Source organism: Vigna angularis, chromosome 10, assembly GCF_016808095.1.
Source record: "Vigna angularis cultivar LongXiaoDou No.4 chromosome 10, ASM1680809v1, whole genome shotgun sequence".
Taxonomy (NCBI): domain Eukaryota; kingdom Viridiplantae; phylum Streptophyta; class Magnoliopsida; order Fabales; family Fabaceae; genus Vigna; species Vigna angularis.
The window spans coordinates 5,632,314-5,651,261 of record NC_068979.1 but is presented as its reverse complement, the minus strand read 5'-3'; the positions used below and the strand labels follow the sequence as shown (position 1 = coordinate 5,651,261).

Below are 18,948 nucleotides of genomic sequence, written 5' to 3'. Positions count from 1 at the left end.
TCAACAGCTATCATCGAAAAATACTTTTAACGGCGAATTCTGCCCTAGAAGAACACTCACAAAGAACTTGAGTAACAACTACAAAAAATTAAAAATATATATATATATATATAATACATGGTGAGATTGAATCCTATATTTCCAATTCTTAAACAGGTAATAAAATCAAACCACAATTTTCTGTAAATGCACTATGAACTTTGAGATTTTGTATTTACGATTTTTTTTAATTCTATTTTCAAATTTTAAATTGGGTTGAATTGGTTTTGCACATGGTGATATATAGATGATGTATGTATACTTAGTTGCAATTGATCTTTCTGACCCACGTGTATGTGGATGGTCATTGATATTCCATCCTACATTCATATCTATTACTTACCTCACACATAGAAATCCGTATGGTCCTAAATTAAATTAAATGACCATGTGTGTCATGTCCCCTTGCTCTTTTCTCCTACCATAATTTCTTGTATGTCACCATTTCAAAATTTATTGTCATCAACTAAGAATGTAGCATTCGAAAGGAAATACTAACATCAAGAAGCAAAATCCCCTCCCAACACAAGGAACCCAAAAATATCGAGGCAAAAAATTAAATTAGAAGTATTTTTTTATCTTTTTTTTATCAACAAATAATATTATATATATATATATATATATATATATATATATATATATATATATATATATGTGTGTGTGTGTGTGTGTGTGTGATAATTAGCCAAATGTAGGTTAATTGTATGAATTTACTCAATAGCGGCCACATTTTATTTATCAACAAATATTTTATATACCGACAAGCATACTACGAAGTTGGTTGATAGAATTGAAACAAAACGCGGTGTATTCATGACAAAGTCTTAATTATATAGTACACACGAAGTAGTAATAAAATGCTAAACTACAATATTTTTTTATTTCTCAAATTAGCTTCAAGCAGTAAAAAGTTGAATCAAATTATGGTCAAAGTAAAAATTAATTAGTTCTGAGTTAAAAGTAGCATTGATTTGAATTAGGAAGAACTAGCACTAGTAAAAAAACTGCTTTTTAACTCGCGTTATAGGCCTCGGTTTAGGTGCAACCGAAGTCTATCAAACTTATACGCCTTGGTTCAAAATCAACCGAAACATATAAGTCATATTACCTCGATTAAAGTAATGACCGAAGCCTAAAAGCTCACCTACCCCCTGACAGTCTCTGAAATTTCTGAAATTTGAAATAAGTGCAGAGCCTATGGCTTCGGTTCGTTCAGAACCAGTGTAGAATAGTGTTTATGCCTCGGTTTAAACGCAAACCGAGGTATATAATCATTTCATTTTTTTTTTTTAAGAACTATAGGCCTCGGTCAGGTGTAGAACCGAGACCTATACGTATGTATGGCTTCGGGCCAGCAGAGAACCGAGACCTATTCATTTTCCAGATCTCCCTCGCTCTCGCTACCTCAGTCTCCCTCCCTCTCACTCGTTCTCCCTCACTCTCCCTCCCTCTCACTCTTTCTGCCTCACTCTCCCTCCCTCTCCCTCCTCGGTTGCTCTCTCCCTCCGTCAATCTCTCACTCCCCTGGCTCTCGCCTCGCCATCCCTCCCCTGGCTCTCGCCTCCCCTGGCTCTCGCCTCCCTCCCCAGGCGCTTCTTCCTTACCCCCACGAACCTCCCACAACTAAACCACACCACACCACCCAGATCTGCCACCGTTTCCGTAAAGAGCACCCGATGAAGAGGAAGGAGAGGCATCGCGCAGTCGGCGGCGGCGGAGGAAGAATATCGGAGAAGAACGGTGCGGGGATGGGGGCCTTGTGGCGGAGGCAGATGTGGAGGCTGCGGGGGTGAATGCGGAGGGCGCGGAGGGTGCGGAGGGCGCGGAGGGCGCGGAGGGCGCGGAGGGCGCGGAGGCCACGGAGGGCGCGGAGGCGAATGCAAAGGATGTGGCGGAGGAGGAGGAGAAGCGACAGAGGCAGCGGTGATGGCAGAGGCGGAGGCGGATGCGGCGATTGAGGTTGCGGAGGCGAATCCAGAAGCGTTTTTCTCCAGATTTCTTTTATTTTTGTTTTGAATTGAATCTGAGATTGAATTTGACTTTACTTGTTAAATTGATTGCTTGAATTGAATCTGAGATTGAGATTGATTTGTTGAATTGAATCTGAGATTGATTTGTTGAATTGAATCTGAGAAGCTTGAGGCACCAAAATGATTTTTGTCAAGAAGCTTACAGAAGCTTGAGGCGTGATACGAGTGGCTAAAGAAGAAAAAAAAAATAAAAAATGGACCATACTGCCTCGGTTCAGCCTCCAACCGAGGCAGTAAAGGGAGTGAAACGATTTCGGTTGTTAGAACCGAGGCCTAATCGTATCATTATATGTCCCGTTTCAAAAACCGAGGCATAAAGTCCACCGCTTTTTACCTCGCCCGAATATGCCTCGGTTCAGGAACCGAGGCCTATTAGCGAAAATAACCGTTGTCGTATCCCTTAACTGTACTAGTGTAGAATTAGTACCAAGCTCAATACATGTTTCTGCAACTTATTGTTTAAAGAAAAAACAAATATAGTAAATTAAATGAAGATAGAATGTCGTGTGATCAAAGACTCAGACGGAGAATATTAATCCAAAAACTTGCTTGAGATTCTTTTATTTAATATCTTTTAATTAGTGTCCGAGAACATGTACTTGGATATCTACATGTAGTAAAGATTGAACTTTTGTTTTTTTTTTTCTTCTAGAAGAATTTTATTTATTTATTTTGGTATAATAAGTTGGTGTAGCATAGTAGGGAGCAGTGACCACTCACAAAACGTACTTCACGACTAAGCCAAGGAGGAGAATAGATAAATAAATAAAAAATATATATAAAATATGCATACGAATTGTTGAAGGAGGAGAAAGCGCAAATGGCAGTGTACTTGACACTCAAACAAGATAATGGTGGTGGGGAGTATTAAATGGCATTTTCTTGTTTCACTGTTTATAGGAAGGATATATCCGTAATTGGGTTTATAACACAATTATTTTGCTTGAGACGGTTCTCCACCAAACGGAATTTTGGGAAGAAACGCAGATGATGGTTTCATTAGAACCGCATGATTCTTATTTTTTACTACAAAATCAACGTTGCTTTGTTTGTAGTGAGTAATTTAGAGGGTAATCCCAGCTCATCCTTCATCTGTCTTAATCTTATTCCTGTTTGGAAGCATGAGGTGTAAGACGCGGATATGGCCACCCAAGGGCGCAGGGTACAAACTTGAATAACGGCGCGGTCAGATTCCCCGTCATTGTTAACAGAAACTAGGCCACCACCACACTTGCCAGCAGCACCACTAAGAAAAAGCAATTACCTAATCCCAACCGTTGAAGCCCTTTCGTCGTTATCACAATTTCGTCGTCTCCGTACTACACGCGCGCACCAACTTACTACGCTCACTCACGCCACACCTCCTTCATTCCCTCACTCTCTCTCTTACATTACCAAACTAAACCCCAAAAAACCACACAACGCAACGCAACATCGCGCACACCAACACCTGAATAGGAATCACCTCGCGAGAGGACGCAACATTAGTTGTAGTACTTAAAGGGACTCACAGTGCACATCAATGCTTGCTCAGGTCGGTGTCAGGACACGCGCTCCAGCCGCATTAGCCATGGAACCTGACACTTCAGCTCGACCAACTCCCAAGAGAAAGACCATCACCCACACCAACCAAGACCCACCTAAATTCTCCAAGTCTCCCAAAACCACTTTACGCTGCCTCAGCCCTACCTCCGCTGAAATTCCTGCCTCTTGCTGCTCCAACAATGGATCCACCAGCCTTGATGAGGACATGATCAAACTCTCAGATCTGGAGGTAACCAATTTATTATTTCTTATCTATTGCTGTCTGTCATACAATTTCTGATTCAACACTCCTCTTAATTCCTTCCTTTCGCTAATTTAGTCTCTGTATAGCCTTTCATTCACTCATTTTTTATCACCTAAATTAATGCATCGCATTCAACGTTTCCTTACAGGTGGAGAGCGCGCGAGTTGAAACGTCGACGTTCAATGGTGCTGCACAAATTGAAGGGTCTTTTAATCAAACTCATTTTATTTAAATTTGAATTTGCTTCCAGCTATAGTTCCATATCCAGACGTTTTTCCTCCAACCCATTTTTTCTCCATAATCAAGCCCCCTCAGTTCAAAACAGCACGACATAAAAAATGTATCAACAGTCATAATAATTTCCTCAATTCAAAACTCAAACTCGTTCTTCTTCTCTCTCTATCTCGTGTGTGAGTGTTTGTGTTTTTTCGCGCACTACGCATTCTATTCTATCTATATATAATTCTGAACCGTAATAGTTTTCGTGTCCGAACATTGCAGGAAAGAGATGAATCGTTCCGGCAAGCTTCTCGAAAATTCGGAGGAGACAGAGTCAGTGGAGATGATTTCTTGTCGTGCCTCGTCAAAGGCTCGAACCATGCCAACCGAGTCGGAGCTGGAAGAATTCTTCGTTACCGCCGAGAAAGACATTCAGAAACGATTTCAAGATAAGTAAGTTATAATTGCTAGAATTTTCTTCTTACTCTCTCTCTCTCTCTCACTCTTTTTTATTTTTTCCTTTTTTTCTAGTTTTAGTTTTTGACACCAAAATTAGTATATGATGTAGCTCTGTCATTCCATTTTAATTAAAAATTTATTTTGCAGGTACAATTATGACGTTGTTAAGGATATGCCGCTGGAAGGACGTTATGAGTGGGTTCAGTTGAAACCATGAAGGTGTGGGTCTCGCCATAAGAAAAAAAAACTCCGATCAATTTGAACATGCCATTTTGGTCTCTTTAATTATAATATCGCTAAGTCCGGTCTAGGTCTTTGGTTTCTTCAATGTTAATTATCATTTACACCAAACAAGACTCTTTTCTCTTGTGTACAACTTTTTTGTATTTGAGTGTGGTTAATGTAAACAGGTTGAGATTCATTTGTTCCTTATACTGAGAAGCAGCTGAATGCTCGCTTGTGCAGAACTAACGCTCCCTTTACAGGTTCCAACTTCTCTCATTTTTTTCCTATAAGCGCTCCCCTAAAATCCCTGTCCATTTGTGTTTTTAAACTTCGCTTTTTAGTATAGAGTACACAGAAGTCAGTGACTGTATGATTGTGTCTAGTTTTTCTATTTTTTTGTATATTGTTTTGAAGAAAAAAATAAACAAAGAAAAATGAGAAGGAAGAAGATTAGCCGACTTATAGCGAAAATGGGGAAATGAAAGGAGTGGGAGTTGGTAGTAGGAAGAGGGGAGGCCATGGGAGGGGGCAAAGACACGCACCATGCGGTGTAAGTTACGGGCACGTGTTAGTGAGGATGAGAAAGATGATCTTATTATCCCCGCCCCGCCCCACCATGTGAGAAATTGCAGCAAACACTTTCACAAGTACAACAAATATAGGGAAGGGAGTAAAAATTGGAATATTGTTTTTATTGTTGTTTCCACACGTTACCATTCTCGCTTCTTCTTATCCACCAAGATACATAAAACGGAAAGTATCTGGTCTTGATCAGAATTTGAAATCCATAAAGAGAGACACACGCATCATTAGTTAGTTTGGTAGTTTTGTTTAATCATTAGAATTCATGGCAAAAGTGGATTCATTTGAAAGAAAGCGAAGTTAATTGGAGAGAGGAAGAGGAAGTAGGAATGAGAACGGGAATGCGGTGATGAAGATGAGAGGAAAGGGTTGAGGTAGCAGAAGAGTGGTGTATTGTTGGGTTGAGAATTTGTGGTCCCGATGCTGCATAGCCACAGTGGACGTAGAGATGGGAGGTAGGTAGTGTGACCTTATTCGGCCGTCGTTTGGTTTTGCAATTTTTAATTAATTATTTTGCCATGTTGCGCAGGAGGACCGTGTTTGTCACGTCGTACTAGGTAGGCACTTATTAAAGCGCTGAGATAGTGCAACAGTACTACATGGTTGTGGATTCCGTGATGTGCCTTCCCACTGCTGCTTTCCGTTATGTTATAATCATTGCCCTGCAAATCAAACACCGTGTTTCGGATGAGATATCAGAATATCAGAAAATCAGATATCCTTTGACAACACAGGATCTTCATTCTTACAAACTTTTCAAATCTCCCATCGGGACGTTTCCCTTTATTCTCCCTTTTAACCCCTGTTAACATGTGCACACTCATATAATAAATACACTGCTGTGTTGTTTTCTCCTTCCCCCCAACGTGGAAACCAAACACACATTTATCAATCTAGGTCAATAATTTTTCAAAATTAAATAGATGGGTTCGATAATGTCAATAAGTTTATCTCCTTAAGACGATTTTGTTGTAAATAAGTCTTCATTCTATCGGACGATTTTGTTGTAAATAAGTCTTCATTCTATCGGACAATTTCTTACCTCTTAAAATGAAAATTTAGAATCACATAACCACCTATCACTGATATAAAAATAACATTTTGTAACAATTTTATATAGTTTACAATATATTTGATATAAAAAGTAACCGGGATGACAGAACTATAAATATTGTAAAATATTTTATATGGATTGAAACTAAAATTTGTATAAAAAGTAAAAAGTTTACATGTATTCTAATTATAATCAATATAAAAATAGGCATGGTATTCTTTTTATAATAAAAAAAAATTATATATCAGTTCTAGTTATAATGGATATAAAAAATAGTTTCTTATTTCTTTTATTTGTAAATATATTAGCACAAGATTTTCAAAGCCTTTTTTTTTATTACATCAATCAAATCATACACTAATTCTCATAAACTTTACTTATAAATCCACTCTCATTTACTTCTAAATCTACTCAAATAAACAATATTTAATTCATCTCAAATCCATTCATTCATTCTTCCCAAATTCTCTCCCCCAAGTAAACAAAGCCTAAAGGTGGTGATATATTTCTTCCGGACAGTTTTCTTCATGATGTGTTTTCGCGTCGATCTTGGCGTGAGAGGTGAGGCCACCACTGATTTTGTTGGGGTGTTAATAATGAGATTAGTGATGGAGATTGACTGGGAGGACATGAGAGTAGCGATATACCGACTTTCGTGGTTTTAGGTATGTGATTCTCTAATAATGTTCCCAGTTTCTTATTTATATATCAATTTTACAACTTTCAATTCTTTTTTCAATACCAATTCTTATTTATATTGATGTATGTGTAAATATTGAATTCGTATCGGTTAAGAGCAATTTCAATTAATATTAATTACAAAAGTCCTAAAACTAATATATGACTTGTTTTTCAAAAATAAAAATATAGAAGTCGTGCATGGCTATGTTTTTAAACAACATATGCACTGATATCGTGCAAGTGAGAACAACTTTGAGATATATTTCTTTAAACAATGACTAATGAAATAAATAAATAAATTATAATTTTTTTACTTTATAAATTTGTTATACTTTTCTTGTATAAAAATATTATTTATTAAAAATATGGAATTTTTTTAATGTTTTAATTTTAATTACCTAATAAAATTGTCAAAATAATTTTAAAACAAAAAATGTATATCAAAAAGTTTAAAAAATGGAATTTGTATATTCATATAAGAACTTCTATAAAACAATAAAAAAAGTAATTATTTTAAAATTAAGAAGGGATAAAAAATTTAATTAATTAAATTGATACAATAAATTTAAAATTAAAATATGCTTACATCATTTTATTATTATTTTATTTCTGTAGAAGTGACGCAGTATAAAAGCAAGACTTCTCTTTCTTCGTTCTTTTCCTAACCTTTTTACATTTTCTAAATTTTTGATACATAGTTTTATTTTAAATTAATTTTTAATAATTTAATTAATTTGTTTTCAGCCTCGTCCATACATTAAATAACCCACTACAGCCGTAGATAAATAATTTATGAATTTAAAATGATGTTTTTTTATTTCTTTTATCTTTGAAATTTGTTGTGATTTTTTCTTTTAAATTTCATATAAAATATTTTTTATTTCAAAAATTTCAGATAATTTTATTTTTGAAATTATATTACAATTTTCTTAAGAAAAATAAATATATGTACTTTTAATTTTAATTTATTAATGAAATCATTAAAAAGTGTTATTACATACATTTAATAATATAAATTTTAATTTCACATTTTTTAATAATTTGATGAATAATTTTATATGTTATTAAAGTTATATAATAATATTTTCTTAATACTTAGATTAGTAAGTTAAAATTAAAAAGATAAATTTTTATCCATTCAAATAAATTAATTTTGTAAATATAATTTTCATAATAAAACTATGAAAATTTTCAAAATAAAAAATATTTTCATATAAAATTAAAAAACATAAATTCTAAAAACTAAAATAAATGAAAAGTAATACTTACAGTTCATTAGTTAAATTATTAACAAATATTTCAAAATAAAGAATATGTTAAAAAAATGTGATTGTATAAGAATTTAAAAAAAGATAAAAAAAATTAAAAAAAAATCATTAATTATATTATTAATAAAGAATTTAAAATTAAATTATATGTTTGTTTAAAAATTTTAAAAGCATAAAAACTTAAATCTAAAAAGATATAGATAATAGAAAAAAATGGTTTAAATGCTTACTTCGTCCTCATGTTAATGGGGTGAATTTTTGTTTAGTAATCGGTTTAAAAAATGAAGACATTGGGTTCCTATGTTATGAAAAGTGTATGAATAAGGTTCTGTCCGTTAAGTTGACAGCAACAGTGTTAAGTCCATGCTGATGTGGCCGTATTTTTTCTCTTCTCTATTCTGCTGTTCAGCTTTTTCTCTCTCTTCTTCAGTTTTTTCTTTGATGATTTGTTGAACTTATTTTTTCTTTGTAGACCTTATTCATATATTTTTCATAACATAAATTCACCTCTTCACATGAAGGCAAAATAAGCATTTAAGCCAAAAAAGAAAGAAGAAGTCAAATATTAAAACAAGGACTTCTATAAGTTAAAATAAAATATATATAAAACTGTAGTAAGTTATAAATATGAAATAGGACGGACTTTCATGTAAAATAGTTTAGGCAGAAGTTGCCAAACTATGGCAAGACTTCGGTACTAATTTATTTTATATTGAAGTCACCTCTACCAAACACATTTTTATTTTAGTGTAAGTAATATTTAGACAAAAGTCAATAAGTATTAGTATGACTTTTAGTTTAACAAATTTTTTAACGAAGTTGTTCAATAAAATTTACTTTTAATTAAAATCGTCTAGTTCTGTAATGACTTTTGTTTTAAGCTTAATTTATATTAATCTTTGCAAAAATCGTGTTTGACTAATACAACTTTAACATTGTTAAAAAGGTCGTTATCTTATTTGATGATTTTATCTTCAAAAATAAAAAACCATACATATATTTACGAATTCTTCAAAATAAAATAGTACCCACGAAACTTAACCTTTGACTAGAAATGAGACCCATATGTAATTTTTGAGACTATATGTAACAGGAAACCCAATCCAAATTAATGAAAGATACAACAACCCCTCTTTCTCTCTCTCGTATATATATATATATATATATATATATATATATATATATATATATATATATATATATATATATATATATATGTGTGTGTGTGTGTGTCAGTAGGTCCCCCTAGATATTCTTTTATATGACACATGTCACGACAAGCGGATGATGCAAAATGTAATTCACAGATGAAATAGAACATTGCTTATCCACACTTGCAGTTCGTGTTAACCAATAATTAACAACACAATTGGAAACCTCAGGTACAATGCACGTAAAAAACACATCACAAATTAGTAGCAGTACTGATTTACTTTTTCAACAAATCCACGAATACTAATTATTTTCTTTTGTCTCGGTGTTTTTATTTATGCTGAGAGAAGGTATGTCATAAGTCTTTCGGTTTAATTGAGATTCGAGGTTATCCGTTTTCAATCTTACCTTCTTCTGCTTGCAGATATAATCTTCATTATGTCATTCCGTTCGTCCAGTATTTAAGTTGTTCTTCCAGCTAGGAGTAATCCTGCAGAAAATATTTCGACGCTCAAGTCAGAAAAAACTGTCCCTTGTGTATTCTGATAGTAATTTGGAATAAGATGATTTTAACAGAACATTAATATTGTATTTATTGGCCTCATAATTGTCCAGCCCGTTAATTATATTAATTATTCATTAATACAATATATTTGTGCAATATAATCTACCAATCACTCATAAATACCATATAGTTGTCTTTGATATGGTCATTAAATATATTAACTGGCCATTAATGACATTCATCTTACCTGGCTCGCGATCACTGGATTACCGGTTGGTGCGGATGACACTCCCCTCGAACGGTCGACTACCTGGATACATTACAATAACAATCTAGACAACACGTTCAAGTAATAATATTTGGTGCAATTCAGGCATAACATAGGCATCAACACTATATTGACATTATTATTTATAATATCGATGAAAAGGGAGCGAGATTAGAGTTTCATGACATAGGATCCAATTATTGTATATAGAGAGAGAGAAGACAATGCATGGTTAATATATATTATGTTTGAGTTGAATGGATCAAAAGACAGTCTTTAATAGATATGTTTTGGAAGGACGAGGCATATGTAAGAAATAAGAGAAGGAAAGTACGATGGATGTAAAGACGCAAAGTGTGGTTAAAATGGTAAAGCTAAAAGAAAGATTGAAGGTAAAAGTGTGAAAAAGGAAAGTGGCAATAAATTAAACCCAGAATGATGAATCATAGAAAAGAGAGAGGAGTTAAGCTTGGTGGCCCTACCAGCATTGAATTGGGTGGTGTCTGTGAAAGTATAAGGAGAAGAATATGAAGTTGATGGAGAGGATGAAGATGAAGAAGAAGAAGAGGAGGAGGAGGGTGATGATGTTTATGTTAGTGTCAGAATATGGTTGTGGGAGTTGAACGAGTGATGAAGAGAATGGTGGTAGGTGGGAGGAACAGGAGGACGTGGGTATTAAAGAAGGAAAATGTTTTTTTTTACTTTGTCGTGGTTCTGTTTTAAATATACAGACTAATAACAATGACAAATAGTATATTATTAAAAAATTGTTAAAAAAATTGTTAAAATGATCAATAAAATAGTGATATATAATGTATTATCAAAATATTGTAAGAAAAAGCTGTTAATAAAGATTAAGGTATTGTTGAAAAAAGAAGGGAAGTGGCAGAGTAGATCTATGTAGTATTATTCATTCTTCACTTCATTTAACTTCTGCTTCCTTCTTTTCTTCTTAGTTTTGCTCCCACGTGGAATTTTGACTCACCATTTATGCTCTTTGATTATTCTTCACACCCACTTTCTACAGTGTGACATTTCTTACCTATTACAAAATGCCTTCAATCCAAATTATGTCAATTTATAATCTTATCATTTAGTGTCAGAGATAATAGGTCTTGCAACTTTACACCTTCTTTAATGAAAATTTGTTATAAAAGACAAGTTAATATTTTAAATAGTTTAAAAGCATCTTTTTTCCTTACTTTACAAATATTATGAAACTTTTTTTAAAGAGGAAACCTTCTCATTTGAAACAAAGCGAATGCATTAATTATAATGCAACGAATTTAAAGCTCCCACAAAGGATTAATAGTTTTTATCATTTTTATTTGCTGTTATGATCCTATTAACTAATGAGTTAATACCCAGAAGATTCCCTCAATTTAACTTTAATAAATCCAAAAGTTAATTAAAAATGTATTCATTTTATGTTTGTTTCCAAATCAAACATGCTCGCGTGTCTTTTCCCTTTTTTTAGTAAATGCAAGAAAAATAACAATTAAAATTAATCATTTTCCAAACCTAAATCATAGGAATGGGTTAATTTCATAAAAGATTCTTTGTGTTCATATTAAATGAGATTCTTTGTGTTCATATTAAAAAGGCCATTTCTAATATTAAAAAGGCCATTTCTAAACTTTTTTTGTTTTTCCAAATTTATACTATAAACTGGTGAAAATAACATTTATCGTACTTGTGTTTTTAATTAAAAAAATTAAATATGAAATTAAAAATAAAATGATATTTTTTCTTAAATTTCATTAAAAACAAGAAATAAAATAGAAACAACTTTTTCTCAAGGAGTGTTTTTCCCTCCACCACCCCATTTTTGTTTTACCCCTCTCTTTATTTTTTCATTTTTATTTTATCCTTAATAAAATTTTAGGGTTAATATCTTTTAGCCTCTAACAACTCTAATCATTTTTAATCTCTACCACTCTAATCATCCACTCTAATCCTCCACGCAGTGAGAACTCTTCTTCCTCCTCTTTTTGTTTCATGTTCTTCTTCTTCCTTTTCACACTGTGGTATGAGAGTATGATGGACTTTCATTAGTTAGTGTGCAAGATTGTAAGTGGTGGTGGAAGCAATTGATCAACGTGCAAGATCGGTGTGGTGGGGTGCGGTGGTGTGGGAAGATTCGTCATGAAGGAGGTGGGTAATAAACCCTAAAAAATAATCTATAATCTTTAAATGGATGTGACCATCCGTCAACGGATGTCAACATCCGTTTAAGGAAAAATAGATGTCGACATCTGTTTTGCCTTAAACGGATGTTGACATACGGATGTTGACATCCGTTGACGGATGGTCACATCCGTTGACGGATGGTCACATCCGTTGACGGATGGTCACATCCGTTTAAAGATTATACATTTATTTTCCAATTATTTTTATTAGTTTATTTTTTACATTAATTTTAAAGATATTTTAATAATGTAATTTATATGTTTTGATGTATTATTTTTGAGAAGATGATGTGGTAGAGTTGGGGGGTGAGAATCTAAAAGAAAGAGAATAAGAGTTGGTGGTGAGGCTGAGTGAAAAGTGAGTGGGTAGAAAAATAAGGTTTGAATTCAAAGTAAATAAATATGATTAAAAATAGAATAAAGGTTATTTTTGTAATTAAAAAAAGTTATTTTTGTAATTAAAATAAGTTATTTTTGTAATTAAAATTTTTTTAGAGAAGGTTGGGGAGGTGGAGGGAGAAGTGGTGGTGGTGGAGGGAGTAACACCCTTTTTCAAGCCGATGCGCCAATATATTATGGTCCATTACTAATAAGGGCTTCTTCTTGCACCCCACAAATTTCTTCCTGTATCCCAAACTTTCCTATGTCCCTAAATTACCCCTATCTTTCTGGGCAAACATTCTAGAATTCTTGGAATAAGATTTCGTGAAAGAAATTTTCCGAACAGAATTTTTGGAACATATGAAATGCATTTAGCAATAAGATTTTTGAAAAAAACTATTCAGAACATATATAATACCTTTCAAAACAAGTTTTCTGAAACATACTTACATGAAATATGTTTTAAAAGTAACTTTCCGGATTATCTAAAATGCAATTCGAAAAGAGCTTGTCGGAATAAGTTTCTTATGCCAATAGCAAGGCTCCTAGATCTTGTAGAGCACATTTGAGAAAAAAAAATTCTTCAATTTTAAGCTCTTGGTGGAGGAATTTGACCACATTAACCATAGTAAAAAGAAAAAAAAACATTAACCATTACCAGAGCACAAAATAAATTGAATTTTACGAACATCATTTTCGTTTCTTCATGCACATTCATAATTTCTAATTACAACCCCATAATTTTTAAAATATCCAGTTTATCTTTTATAAAAGTCACTTTTGCCAAGTTTTCTCGAATTTCTAGAACGAATTTCAAAACAAACTTTTCGAAACACTTACATCTTAGAATGAATTTTTCAAAATAGAATTTCTAAACTAAGTTTGAACATATGATATCTTTTGAAAAGATTCTGGAACATATAAGATATGTTATGAAACATGATTTCTAGAACCATTTTCTAGAACATATAAAATGTATTATAGAATAAACTTCTCCTCTTATTCCTCTTTTCTCATAATGCAACGATTATAGCTAAAAAATGTGATTATGGGTATTCAAAGATAAAATTTATTATGAATATAGATACTTCAAACAAACAGATATTTTCAGACAATAAATAATATATAACTTATTACTAACTTATAAGTAAATTGGATTTAAGTATTATATTATTTGTATTCGAAAGTATAATTATTTATAAAAAATTAAAATTAAAATTATATTTTATTATATTAAATTTAATTAAAATTGCAATTTAATTTATATTTTTTAATATTATTTAAATTTTGTTTTAAAAATTTATATATATTTTTAAAGTATTTATATATATTCAGAGAGTTTTAAAAAAATTATTAGATATTTTTTAAATAACTATTTAACAAAACGAAACAAATAACAAGTTAGATTTATTATCATGACAAGTAACAAATAAATATATTATTTGTGTCGGATTTAACCCGTTTTCATTCTAACCATAAAAGAAAAAAATTGAACAGTAGTAACGATGGAAACAGAGATAACACGGTTCAGAAAAAGATATTTAAGTCTTTTCAATATTAGAATAGGCGTGCAAGTACAAATCATAAAGGTACAGAAAGAAGAGAAAGCCCAAAACCAAATAACAGTATAGGCCTCTTGAGAATTTTAAGTTTACATTATTATTTTTTTTTTTATTTTTTATATTTATCTTATTCTTATTTTAGTTTTAAGATTATTACAAAACATAATACTATAATAAAAATTAATATCTAAAACATAACGCACTAAACTTCAAACATCAAAATATAACTACTTTATAAAATATGTTGAATAACCCCTCATTTAAATTTACTCTGAAGTCTAATGGTAATTTCTCATCAGATTCTTGTTTTCATAGTCAAATTTTTTCTTTTCATCGTTTTTCATTTTCTCAAACCCAAACAAAGCTAGTGATGTAAAATTTACCTTACCCTCTACAATTTTTTTAGCCATAATATTAATACTAATTATTCTTCATATAAAATAGTGACTCACGTTATTTGAGACTTTGAATGTATATAAAGTATATTTAACATACTTTATTACATATCTATATTAATGATATAGTCAGGAATCAAACCCTGCAATTACCTTCCCCTCTCCATAAACTACTTTTTACAATCTAATTTTATAACTCATGTTTCTATTTTTCACTTGTCGCATGCTAAAAAATCTGTTATAAAAAATATATTAGTTGTTTTCACATTATATAGCATGTTAAATCAATTTTTTGTTTTCCAACTGGGATACCAATATTAGTTGCTATTATTTAAGATAAAAGTTATTTAACTTTAACTTTTTCTTTGTACGTAAAATTTAACATAATATAATAAATGGGTTTTGACAGTCTTGAACTGATTGTTTCAGAAAAAAGATGCAGAATATTGCACATGTCTCTTTCACACTCAAAAACTACAGTTAAACACAACAAAATCTTGCAGCAGTAATGATTTTATATATTTCTACAAAAAATATCGTGAATGAAAAACTAAACTGGAAACAAAAGCATTTCTTGGAAATGAATAGAAAGGAGAAGGAGGAAACACTCTTGTGAGGAACTAAATTAAAGAAACAGTGTTTTTGTCCTTTCTTCTTCTGTATATGCATCACTTAGCACAGCATACTCTAAATAAATTTTGATTTTGTTCGTTTGAATGGATTTTGAGAGAGTGATGAAGAGGATTTGAAGGTAAATTTTGTTGTTATTATTTGAGTGAATTTAGAGGTAAATGAGAGTGAATTTTAGAGTAAATTTTTTTAATGTGTCATATCAATCAAATCCTACACTAATTCTCACAAACTTTAGTTCCAAATGCACTCTCACTTACCTTCAAATCCACTCAAATAAATAACAACAAAATTTACTTTCAAATCCTCTCAAATTTTCTCAATCACTCTCCTCAAATTTATTCAAGTGAATGAATTTTCTTCACTGTTGGAGCAAATTTATAGAACAACAGATTTTGTTCCACTAGTACATTCTACAAAACGTATTCCCCCTACGCCGACAGGTAAAAATAAAGTTTCCCTTTCAATCGAAAGAAAGAAAAAACAAAATATCAATAATGATAACTGAATCAAATTGGAGTTATATATATATATATATATATATATATATATATATATATATATATATATATATATATATATATATATTCTAACATTTTTAATTTGTAACATTTCTATAACACTATTTTCTTACTCTTTATCCCATTATACAGTGCACTTTCTTTTCTCTCTTCCCTTTGTAGACATTTATTACAGTGATTTTCTCAATCTATAGGCTGCTCGCATTAGATTTTCGAGCATTCATGATATAAGGGACATTTATTTCGTAGTGATCAAATTTATTTTCCTTAAATAAGCCAAATGTAGTGGTTAGGGGAAATTAATGTCGATGAAAATATTTGTCAGTGAAACATGAAAATGCAAGATGCAAATAATATGTACAGCTAATAGGCAAATTCTACATTCAAGAGAAATTACACAAGAGAATAAAAGAAAACAGCCAAATCCTAACACAAACAAACTTACTGAACTCATCATCGCAATGAAGAGAAAAACAAAAAAGAACACGACCCTTTTCCTCCTTCCACCTTGACAGCAAAGCAAGAAAAGGCAAAAAGAAACAAAGAAGGAAGGAGAAAAAAAGAGAAACTCCATTCTCTACAAATATTCAACACTGTCACCGACCCCATTTGAGCCTCCTTCATGTAGCTGTTCCTGGATTACACCAAAAAACAAAGCCATTTATTAGACAAACACCTAGGTAGTGATTACATCAAAGAAAAACCAAAATAAACACAACAAACAAAGCAAGTCCCATAGGTGAAGATTGTTGTTTTATATATCATATGACAGTATGAGTTCGTTAAAGCTAAAATCTCTAGAGATAGAAAAACCGAAATAAATAAAATTAAATAGAGAGAGAGAGATATTAGTTTATGACCTGAGAAGAAGTGACATTAATGGGAGGAGGTTCATTGAGCAATGCAGACCTTGGTTCTGAAGAAGGTTCAGTAGTCTTGTGAGGCTTCTTGGAGCCAATGTGAGTCTTTCGGAGACCCAAAAGGCCCTTCCACCTTGTTGAGGAGGCCTTGGGTGGCCTGAGAGAAAAGCCCTGATCATATTCATCATCATTTATGAGGAGCTCTTCCTTGAGAGTGGTGGTGGCCCTTTGCTGCATCATGTGGTTGTTGCAATTGTCCTTGTACGACAACAACCTGCCCTTGAAGAAAAGCTCATCAGCACTCATCATGGAGTAGTTTGTGACCGAAAATTCGAAGTCAGAGGACACTGCAGGCGCGTCTGATCTTGAGCCTCTTTGTTCTTGTTGCTTCATGGCCTGCTGCACATCTACAAAATCATTTGAGAAAGAGATTCTAGGGCTCATTGGAGCGCACTGATGATGATGTTGTTGATGATGGTGGTGGTGGTGGTGGTGGTGGTGATTATCATCACGCTTGTGCTCGGAGTTGTTGTACATGTCTAAGCATGCCATCAGATTTCACAACACCGCATCTAAAATAAAAAGAAAACAAAATGGATGCATGCGAGAAGTAGAAACAATGAACTCCACTTGGGACCCCCTCTTTCACACTGTTGCAACCCCACTTACAGCAGATGTTTGTATTTATATGTGTCACAGAAGGGATCTTCCTTTGGATTTTTCTTCCTATCTTTGCTAATAAATACTATTATTTACATGCATGGCATGCCTTGACATGATGCTTTGTCATGACATGTCAATTTGGCCTTCAATGACGGTCAATCTTCAAGATTTGTACTGTCTCCAGTTTACACTGCTCTTCTTGGACACATGTGAATTGTGAATGCCTGGAACTGCCAACAAATTAAGTATTTTAACTGTTTATTTATTTTCCTTCTCACCTTTTACCCCATCACCATTGGCTGGTTGCAACTGATGCAAAAGCTCTCCTTTTTAGGCCTATCCCTTGTGTTTCATGTTGTAATATAAACAAAGTTTTGGGAAGATTCGAAGAACTTGCACTTTTAGCTATGCCATCTCATCATCCAATGCACAGTAAAACAAAACATACATTATGCTTTATCCATTATCCCTTTTCTTTTCTTTTGAATAACAACCAATGCATAGACAAAGGGTTTTGCTTGCTTGTTGTTCTCCTCAAAGGGTGTCAAAATTAGTATAGAGGTTATGGAGAAGGAGAGTTGATATATAGCAGTTAGCAAGCCTGCATTATATATCATTTGAGTTACAGAAAACAACTTTTAATTAAAGAAATAGGGTATATTGAGATTATGCAGAGTTAAATGGTTGGAATATTTTGAATGTATGAAAGTTTGAAGGCTCCCACCACCACCACCAAAGTGGCACAGTGGCAGAGTTACAGCTTACAGTTACAGAGAGGACCGGCATGCGCAAGCATATATGCTGTATTCATGCACATTTCATCTCTCATAATTGACCCAACTTTGACTCTAAAATCAAACAAAGCCAGGGAATGAGCTGGCGACATTAACGGATCAAAGTGACCACGTGACTCCGGATTGTCTTTCAATTACATAATCATATTCAACTTCAGGACACACATTTTTTAATTCAAATTCAACCTACTAAATCCTCAAGAGCCAACACACATACATGGCTGAGGAAGATACAACATTTTAGTACCATCACTTACTAGATCCAAATCTTCAAATAAATAATATCTATCACTTAAAATAAGTTATGAATAATGTTCGTTTACTTTTGTTCTGAGTTGAACTCAATTTATTTAATTCGTGCTGGTTAAAAAGGATAGCCAAGTTGTGTTAACTTTTCCCAGATGGTTTGGTTTGGGAACATGTTCAAGACTCGAGTTTTAACTAAAACAAATAAAAAGTACACAAAAACTACAAATGATAGCAGCTGCACAGACATAAATCCAGTGTAATGAAACAGACAGCACAATATATATATATCAGAAGAAAGATAAACAGACTCAACCATTTTTCAACAGCATTATTCCTTAATGAGTCCAACCATAATAAGTGAAGTTTGCTCACTTCAAAACCTCTATTCCAAGCCAAAGCCCGCAAGGCGATGTTTTAATATGTTCAAGGTGTA

At 32.7% G+C, this 18,948-nt stretch overlaps 2 protein-coding genes across 7 annotated transcripts; one reads left to right on the top strand and one right to left on the bottom strand.

Annotated features, from left to right (window-relative positions):
* Positions 1–3,224: 3,224 nt before the first annotated feature.
* On the top strand, positions 3,225–6,197 carry LOC108335224 (cyclin-dependent kinase inhibitor 7). 5 transcript variants are annotated; one of them, XR_008245819.1, is made up of 6 exons: positions 3,225–3,843; positions 4,007–4,062; positions 4,360–4,530; positions 4,684–4,755; positions 4,947–5,021; positions 5,873–6,197. XR_008245819.1 is itself a non-coding variant. In XM_017571193.2 (5 exons), the coding sequence occupies exons 1-4, from the start codon at positions 3,592–3,594 to the stop codon at positions 4,751–4,753; spliced, it is 549 nt and encodes a 182-aa protein (XP_017426682.1). In that variant the 5' UTR covers positions 3,226–3,591; the 3' UTR covers positions 4,754–4,755; positions 4,947–6,197. The 5 variants fall into 5 exon arrangements, 2 of the variants coding, with proteins under 2 accessions (XP_017426682.1, XP_017426681.1); XM_017571193.2 differs by having other exon boundaries at positions 3,226–3,843; positions 4,947–6,197; XR_001832712.2 differs by having other exon boundaries at positions 3,237–3,843; positions 4,684–5,021.
* A 10,110-nt stretch (positions 6,198–16,307) lies between these two features.
* On the bottom strand, positions 16,308–17,566 carry LOC108335550 (uncharacterized). 2 transcript variants are annotated; one of them, XM_017571586.2, is made up of 2 exons: positions 16,810–17,566; positions 16,308–16,577 (listed from the first exon to the last, which is right to left on the bottom strand). In XM_017571586.2, exons 1-2 carry the CDS (start codon positions 17,359–17,361, stop codon positions 16,527–16,529), a joined length of 603 nt encoding a protein of 200 aa, XP_017427075.1. In that variant the 5' UTR covers positions 17,362–17,566; the 3' UTR covers positions 16,308–16,526. The 2 variants fall into 2 exon arrangements, with proteins under 2 accessions (XP_017427075.1, XP_017427074.1); XM_017571585.2 differs by having other exon boundaries at positions 16,308–16,583; positions 16,810–17,565.
* Between the last annotated feature and the right edge of the window lie 1,382 nt (positions 17,567–18,948).